A 9,283-nucleotide genomic window follows, 5' to 3' on the forward strand; every position below is an offset into this window, starting at 1 on the left:
ATTTGGCACTTTTGCCAAAGATTGAAAGCAGTACCAAAAAAGGTTAAATTCAAAGAAGCGGAAACATTACCGGGAAGTTTAACGGAAAGTCCCGGTTCTAACGGAGAGCCTTAACGACCCGGCATTTTTTCTAGCGATCTGCAAACGCAAAAATCAGATTGGATTCTTCAAAATCTATGTTAACGTTCCGTCAGCGGTTGACGGTAACTGGCTAATCCCACTTTTCCTGCCGGTTGAACCGGTCACCACGTCTTCCTGTTTTCCTTTTTACCGTAACTACCCTTGTGATTTTCCTGTTTGTCACTTTGACCATCCCCACCCTGTTTTTTTTTTTTTTTGCTTTGCCTTTCTTATATTTTGCATGGCCGTAATTAAAATAAAATTCAAAATTCTTTTGTCGTTTTATTTTCAGTCAAAAAAAATAAAAAAAATTGTTGCTGGGAGCACCAATCAAGGGGAAGTGAACTGGGGAAGAAAGTGGGGCCCACGCGTGCCAGATAGGATATGAGCTATCGGATGATGGGGGTCCCACCTAATCTTGGGGGTTGTGGTTCCCTGTGATTATCCGTATTTTGTGCAGCACCTGCAAACGGACTGAATCATTGCCCTGGATCTAACACGTGGCAAACATGCATTGCCCTGATAATTTTAAAAACAGCAATCACCGCCGTTCATCTGATTCACCGAACGCTATGGAGGGAGATCATTGATCGTCGGTGGGATGGAAGTCTTCATATTGTGTGACGCAACACATCTTATCATTTTCTCCTTAAGCACTACAAAGACAAAACAGAATTGAGTTTTTATACTAAAAGCTGGCCACTTGCCGCATAGGTATTTCCGAACAAGTTGATTTTAACTATTTTTGTCCGAAAACAAAATAAAATAATCAAACGAAGACCCGCATGGACATTTCCGAAAATAGTAGAGGGTAATAAAGTCATTTCGAAGACAACTGTTTCGGAAATCCAGGAGCATTTTCAATAAAATTCCCGCAATTTTCTGTAACGACAAGTACAACCTGGAATTTTATAATATACAAATAAAATAAATTTCGTTTTATAAATAAAAAAATGTGGCAACAAGAAAACATTTGAAAATCTTTTTTTTTTTCTGAAAAAAAGGAAAAAGATAAAAGCGACAGCAACAATAACAACAACAATTAGAAAAGAAGTGAATTTTTTATAATTAAAAAAAATAAAGTCAATTAGAAGTACTTCCTCTTTGCTACTACTCGTATAAGTATATAGTATATAGTATACATGCATCCATTTTTATTTACATGTGATTTTCTTTGAGAGAGAGAGGGGGGGAGAGATGTGGGAAAATGAGTATATATTTAAGTGTGTGTTGATTTGAACCAAAGACAAGGCGCCCTTTAAAGGCTATCCTTTCTGTCATTTTGCATTTTTTTAAGAATGGTGTCTTTTCTAGGGGAGAATTAACAATTATAATAGAAGATCAAAAACAAGATAAAATTATAGTAGCAAAAAAGAAAGAAAGAAAGTAAACTCCAGAGGAAGCAAGAGAGAGAAAGAGGAGAAGAGAGAGGGAGGGAGAAAATAATATGGCCTTGGAAGAATTTGAGGCCTTGGAAGAATTTGTTTGATAATTTTCTGTTTTCTTCATCTTCAGAAGCCTGTTATATTTGGTGGGTATGTTAGATCTTTGCTCCAAAGGAAAAAAAAAAAGAAGCTTTCAAAGTCAGCTTTTCTGAATGTATTCTTTTTCTTTTGGGTTTCTCTGTAATGGTTAATTCTGGTAAAGTTTGTGTTTTTGGACATGGGTTTTCAAAGAAATGTGGCATAGGCTTCCTTTCTTCTTTTCTTTTGGTGTTCTTGAATTACTAGATACTCAGTTTTTATGAAGTTCTGGTTTATGTTTTGCTCTTTCAACTGTGTTTAACGTCCATTTCTGTGCTCTTAAATACATTGTCAGTGGTTCATTGTTAGGTTTACAGAGAAAAACTAGCGGAAACTCTCAACTTTTTTGGCCTGTTTCTTTTTAGTGGTTAATGCTTGTGAACTTTGAATATGGTCTTGCTTGAAAAACTTTGTAAATTAATAACCAAAAGTGTTCAATTTGCTGAATTTTGTAGTTATGTTTTGTTCGCCATTTGTTTCCATCGAGGAGTAAAATGAGTTTCTTTTTAATGGAAAAGGAGAAGATAAATAGAAAGGTTATTTCTCTTTGTACTTTTCTTTTTCTGAGGTTTCATATTTTCTTCAAATCCAATCATTAGAACTATTTCCAAGTTTAATTTTTGATTTTTTTTTGTTTCTATTATGGAAACTTTCAAATATGTTGTGGTTGATTTTTATAGACGAAAATTAGACACATTTTTTCTTTTGGTTTTATGGTTAATGTTTAAGGCATAGTTGGCTCAGAGTCAATTTATGTCACTTCTTATGCTAAATACAGAGGTTGATGTAGCTAATTAGCTATTCTGTAACTGGCAAAATTTCCAGCTTTTCTCTAGCTTATATTAGGCTTTCATTTTGCTGTCATCTTTTACTTTTCTGGTATGTGTTTACGTGGATGATCCCTTTCTTAGCCATATTGTTTGAACTTTGTGGTCATCTACAAGTATTAATGTCAATGCTATTTATGGTCCTGGAAGATAAGGGAAATGATAGTTCCGTACAGATAACGTTGGTGGCTTTTCCCTGCCTAGAATAAGATGTATTGCTATCATTTTCCAGGCTAATAGCCTTCTTAGATTTGCAATTATTTCATCATAGGTCCTTTTATACCTCTCTCTCCGACTCTCTGTGTTAGTGACAAGTATATTTTTGAAGTGTTGACTGTGTTCCGTATATGCTTTATTCATGCATTTACTTGCTGTTGCAGGGTTGAGAAGCTGAGATGGATTTTACAGAATCGACCAAAGTTGTGTACAATAGAATCCAACAGCTAGAGCCTGAAAACGTCTCTAAAATTATTGGCTATTTTCTCTTACAAGACCAAGGGGACCGGGACATGATCCGTTTGGCATTTTGCTCTGATACTTTGCTCCTCTCTTTGATCAACAAAGCTAAATCTGAACTCAGTTTAAACAAATCAGCCGTTTCTGTGCCAATCTCACCCTCCCAGGTGATTCCATCCCCTGTCACTGATCTCCCTGTGCAGTTCACACCGTATTCCCCTGCTTCATCATGCACAGTTTCAACTCCTGCAACTATAAGAGCTTCGAGTCCTTTTTGGGATCCCCAAGTGACTGCTGAGCAACATGTCAACAATTTGGAATTTGTCCCACCAGGGTACTCGGATGCTGTTGCTGAAGATTATGGCCTCCAAAACCAAATGCATTTCTTGAATATGGGAGATCAGTTAGAATCTGCCAATTCTGTTAGTTCTGAGTTTTTGAGTAATTACTATTACTCAGAACCTGCATTGGGTGTAAGAACCAGCCGGAGGTCTCCAAGCTTGCCTGAATTTCCTGTTAAGATTTGCCATTACTTCAACAAGGGGTTCTGTAAGCATGGAAACAATTGTAGGTATTTCCATGGCCATCCTATGCCAGAGAGCTTATCTCAGCTTTTCAGCCGGAATTCGAATGATGTTGGCAATGATGATCATGTAATATCTCCTGGGACTCTTGAAAAGCTAGAATTGGAGCTCACTGAGCTTCTAAAAGCGAGGAGAGGATTGCCTGTCTCCATTGCCTCTTTGCCAATGTTGTACTATGAGATGTATGGGAGGACACTTCAGGCTGAGGGTTACCTTACAGAGAGCCAAAGGCACGGTAAGGCTGGTTATAGTCTAACAAAACTTCTTGCTCGATTGAAGAACAGTATTCGACTCATTGACAGGTGCGATATGTGAATGTTATGTTTATTTTGGATCTTGCATTCACACAATTAACAAAAAATCTGTATTAAACTGTCATTTTCATTTACAGGCCTCATGGGCAGCACTCCGTGATATTGGCTGAAGATGCTCCAAAGTACCTGGAGTATGCTGGTGAGAGGAGTGATCCTGGTGGAATAGTCGCTGGTTCTAGGCAGATATATCTTACCTTTCCAGCTGAGAGTACCTTTACGGAAGAAGACGTTTCCAACTACTTCAAGTAAGGAAATCATGATGAGATAATTGCAAGTTCCTCAATTTTGTTGTTCTTGTTCTCGATTTGGTATTTTCATTCTAAATTTCATATATATATATATATATTTCAAAAAATTATTTTGTAGCAAATTCGGACCTGTTCAAGATGTCAGGATTCCATGCCAACAGAAGAGGATGTTTGGGTTTGTCACTTTTGTTTATGCAGAGACAGTCAAGCAAATTTTGGCTAAAGGAAATCCTCATTTTGTATGTGGGGCACGTGTTCTGGTGAAACCTTATAGGGAAAAATCGAGGGTTGTTGACAGGTAAAATTTCCAGTTCCATTGCAGTTAAATTGTCATTTTGTCTAGTGCTTCATCTTGTTTAATCTATACTTCTATACTAACATGTAATGTAAATTGTTGGTATCAGGAGTCAAGTGACTCCAACTCATTTATTGAATTTATTTAAAAGCCACAAAAATAATAAAATAATAATAATATAATAATGTTGTAGTAGTAATTTGCCTTCCTACATGCTAAAATTGGGGCTCATCTCACATGTATTCAAGATAAAAAACTACTGCCTTTTTACTTAAAAATCTAGTTCTCACTTAATTTAAAAAAAAAAAAATGCTTTCTTATCTTTTTTTCCCTCCCTCTTTTCTCCCAAGTAGTGGGTGTGAGGAATTCTAGTTTCCCGTAATATGCTTGTTCTTGATTTGGGTCCACCAAAATAACAAATGGAACATCTGTTCTAGAATTTTGTGGATGTGATGATTTTAGACATAGAGCATTTGGTGGGTCAGTGACATTAGTTATTAGATTTGACTAAAGATGCGGTGTACTCAAGCCTCATCTGTCTTTATAATGTTTCATATTCAGGGTGAATATACATCACTGCCACAATGAGTTGATTGTCAATCTGCACTTGAAATTTCAAATTCGATGAAAGTCTGCCCTAAACTTTAACCTTTTGCTAGCATTTGCATCCTGCATCTGCATATTTGGCCAATTATTGGGATGGCCCAGTAAAATATGCTAGTTGAGGGTGCAAATTAGCAAGGACATATGTTTATGGTGGATCTTATTTAAATTAAAAACTTGGCGTGCAAATTAAAAATTGGCAATTGTCACAAAGTCCAGACTTATAATGTGTGCTTGACTCTTCCTGTTCTTTTTGACCTGGCTGCCATCTTTTTTATGCAAACCAAAACATTTTTTTTTTTCTGATGAGTGCTGCAACTGGTGTGATTGCCTTCTGTTCACATTGTATGGATTCCAATTGATTTTGCTAATCACTGTTTTAGAATTTATACATATTTTTCCTTTTTGTTTCTTGCGACATCTATATCATACACAGCCAGAATGTGAATAAGGACTCGGTTGTTTTCAAAATTCAGCACCAATCATGTTTGCCAAGATCAAAGAGATTACTGAAACCTTGGAACTTAAGGCAAAAGTAATCAGAGGAGTTTGTTTTGGTAAAGCAGGAGTGCTTTGCGGTGCTAAGAATCTGACTTTGACTCTCTTTCATAAGTGCAGAATGAACCTCTTGTATCATTTTATTGCCAAAAGCATTAATAGGCTGCTTCCATCTGGTTTGTGTTCTTTGGTTCACACTAACTTTATTCTTCCACCTGGCTTTTGTAATCACTAAAGCATGCACTTTTGTTTTGTTTTGTATTCTACATAGCTAAACTGGTATGGCGAAATTGTTTGCTTTATTTCTTCTCTTTATGGAATCTAATGTCTGATAAGCCTTCTTTTAAAATGCTTCTGAGTTGAAAGTTTTTAGAGTTATAAATTTTATGTTATTTGTTGCTATGCTATTATCTTATAGGATAAGTATCTTATTGATATTTTTGCCTTATAATGCAACAATTTTATTTCTTAAGTTCACCATGCTATGCTGCACTAATTTCTGTTTCCTGTGTTTAGTTTTTAAAGCCACATTGATGCCTACAGATTTTCAATCCCTACTTTTTGCAGGAAGTTTACTGAGAAAGTACAGCAGCCTATGTATTACAGTCCACATTTAATAGATGGAGATACTGAGCTTCAATCAAGTTAGTATCTTGTTTAATTTGTTAAAAGATTTTTTTTTTAATTTGATGGTTGTTTTATCTGTTATTTCCAGTTTTGGTTGCTTATTTCTGATGCTGCATTGAATTGACTGTCTTTTAATAGTGCCAAGAGTTTGTGACAATTCAAGATTACTTAGGAAGCAGATCATAGAGGATAATGAGCAAGTGCTGGAGTTTGAGAAAAGGCGTTTCTCTGAGTTGCAATTGGCACCCAAGCAACATTTGACTAATCACTCCTATTTTGGCTACTCAATGGATGAGCTGAAGCACACAGATGGTATAGTAATTTTTTTTAGTGAATTAACCAATTGTCAGTTTATTCATTTTAGCTTTGTATATTTCTTTCATTCTTCCTTCCAGTTTCCTTATACCCCTTCTTTCTAACTATGACAATTATGGGTGTACCCTGTGCAGAGCAAGTAGATTTCCCTTCTGCGGAGCGTTACAATTATTTGTTGGATGTTCTGAATACTGGTTCCGCCAGTGGGAAAAAGTCAGTCACATAAGTACCAATTATAGTGACCAGGATGGGTATGATTTTCTTTTCAAAAGCAGCACATGTAGATAGTTTTGCTTTTCCAGTCATTATTATAAATTGCTATCAATAAATTAATGAAGCATGATAAAGCTTTGCGACCTTTTAGGTTATATTTCAGGTTTTTTTTTGGGAGAAGTTAATGGATCATCATGTGCTTTGCTTTGTGTTGCTGTTGAAGGGCAGAAAATACTGCTATTTATGTATTGTGCCATGTTTGTCGCGTTCAAAAGGGTCTAGCAGCTCTAGACTTTGTTCATGACTGCATTAAATGCGTCATTAATGTTGATTTATTTTGGTTTTCTTGTACCCTTTGCAGCAGCCAAGGACTCATGTTCCAGAGAGCCCCTTTGCTGCATCTCCGATAGGGAGTGGCATTTCAACAGTTATATAGAGACTCAGACACAGGAATCGTAGAGGTAGAGGACTGAATTTCAACAAAAGCAATTTCTTTTTTTTTTTTTTTTTTTTGTTAAAGTTTCACCTCAACATCATCGGTTCGACAGCATCAGCATGGTTCATACCAACTGAAGGAGAGAAACACTAGAAAGTCTCCATTTTACTTCAGTGGAGAAGATTCCAAAGAAAAATGAGTATAGAAAGCTAATATGTAACAGGTTCAAAGTCCCTTTGTTTTTTGTTTTTTTTTTTTAACTTAATTAATGTAATCACAGAAAGTCAGCCAGAGAGCTTTGGGTGTTTAGAAGGGAGTGTAATTATATTCTTCTCTTAGTTGAAAGAAGAAAAGAAGGTTAGTAGGAAACATATGCAGGGTTGACAAGAAAGACAAGTTGTAGAAATCTCTGCTACACTGAGTGACAAATTATAAATAAATCTAATTTATACAAAGATGCACCCTTAGTTTTTGATAACAATTGCACTGTGTATTATCTGAATGGTGTCATGTTTAATGTATTAGAAAGATAAAAAGAAAAACTTTGGGGGGGGAATAGGGCTCCACCCTGTGCTACTACTTATTTGTATAAAGAAAAAAGAAAAACCCCTCAAATTAGGGAATCGAAAGGTTGGTAATGATGATTGAAAATGTTTGGCCACTTGAATGAGAAGGCCGTTTTCATGTGAGTCAATTTTGTTGATGAGATGGAAATCAAGTTCATCCTGGGGGGAACCAATCAGACTATTGACTTTATGGCAAGTGAGGTTAGAATTGCATGTTCTGAAAGTGGGTTTGAGGGGATGAGATAAGGTAAGTGGACCTGATTTTGATTTTATTCAAGATTTGTGGACCCCATCTGCCCCCATGACCCTTCATTTTCATGATGGAACACCCCTCCCCTTGCTCCCATTTGCCCTCTACTTAAAATCAGAGATTGTGTTTTTGTCTTTAAATTTCCATTCTTCTTCTGGAAAGAAGAATTGTTTATTGGGTCAATTACACTTATCTTTTTAAGTTTTTATTATAATTCACTATTTTGCCCATTAATTTTGAAAAGAGGAGTACAAGTCTTGTCCTTATTTTTATTATTTAAATTTTCATTAACTCTATGACATTGCATAAATTTATACTCATGTTACCTTTCACATGTTTTATCACTTTCATAGGACCCATAACTGGTCAATTTCTCCTCTCTCTCAAATTTTCTATGAGAATTGAACTCAAGCACATGATGATAATTGAGAAAAAAAATTAAAATACAAAGTGTTATTTGAAGAAGTTGAAACCACATGTAGAATTTGTCCTTCAAAACAACTAGTCAATTTCTCGGTTTACTTTGCTAAAAGGATGGCAAAGTTTTGTTGCCTGTACAAAATAAATGTTGACCTTGCATTCTGCAAACCTCTTTATCGTCTTCCGATTATTCTTGCAAATACGTGACAAATGTGTGATTTGGAAAGTTTTTATTTTTCTTTAAAAAAGAAAAGATATAAAATCATAATTACCTGACATTAAATCAAGTTATCTATTCAGGTTTGGATTAAGTTTGAATGTAAATTTTTAGTCTCGAGCTCAATGTGAATAGATTATTTTATTATCAATAATTTTTTTTTATTTTTATTTAATTTTAATATATATATAATATTAAAATAATAAAAATAATACGTAAAATGGATGGATCAAGACAAGCTCGGACTTGACTTTAAAATAGACAAGTCCAACCATTGGACACCTTTAATTATACCTTACTCGATGGCGGATCCCTATGAAAATTAGTCCCCCAAATATTTTGAAAATTATATATATATATATATGAATTGCTAAAAAATTTTGAAATTTTTTATTAATAAATTAGGTAACCGCTAAACCTAAATTTATTTTTCTTCACATTCATTATTTTTATGACACTCATCTATTGATAATATGTTAGCAAAAACGAATTGTGTCTAACATATCAAAACAATTACAACTTTTTAATTTGATACACTCATGATAGATGATTTTTAAGTTAAACTTTTACAGTTAATAGGTTTTTTATCCCTATATTATCACAAACTTTATTAAGATAATTAAACTTTTAAACTTTTATTTTTGATAATTTAAAGTTCACCATGTAAAAGATTAGAAAGCTTTAAGATTGATGGTTTTAAAGCCTCCATTTTGTTTTTTATTTTAAATAATAGTTTTTCATTTTTTAATAAATATATATTTTTTAATTTTA

The 9,283-nt window shown here is 34.6% G+C and overlaps 1 protein-coding gene across 1 annotated transcript; it reads left to right on the forward strand.

Moving 5' to 3' along the window:
- Nucleotides 1-1,311: 1,311 nt before the first annotated feature.
- Nucleotides 1,312-7,514, forward strand: LOC18612449 (CCCH-type zinc fingerfamily protein with RNA-binding domain-containing protein). The gene is given in 9 exon segments (XM_088808852.1): nucleotides 1,312-1,651; nucleotides 2,851-3,812; nucleotides 3,902-4,069; nucleotides 4,191-4,370; nucleotides 6,036-6,112; nucleotides 6,234-6,407; nucleotides 6,545-6,613; nucleotides 6,616-6,661; nucleotides 6,993-7,514. Coding segments are annotated over 8 exon segments (1,728 nt in total). The 5' UTR covers nucleotides 1,312-1,651; nucleotides 2,851-2,865; the 3' UTR covers nucleotides 7,060-7,514.
- Nucleotides 7,515-9,283: the final 1,769 nt, after the last annotated feature.

Source organism: Theobroma cacao, chromosome 1, assembly GCF_053813885.1.
Source record: "Theobroma cacao isolate CCN51 chromosome 1, ASM5381388v1, whole genome shotgun sequence".
Lineage (NCBI taxonomy): Eukaryota > Viridiplantae > Streptophyta > Magnoliopsida > Malvales > Malvaceae > Theobroma > Theobroma cacao.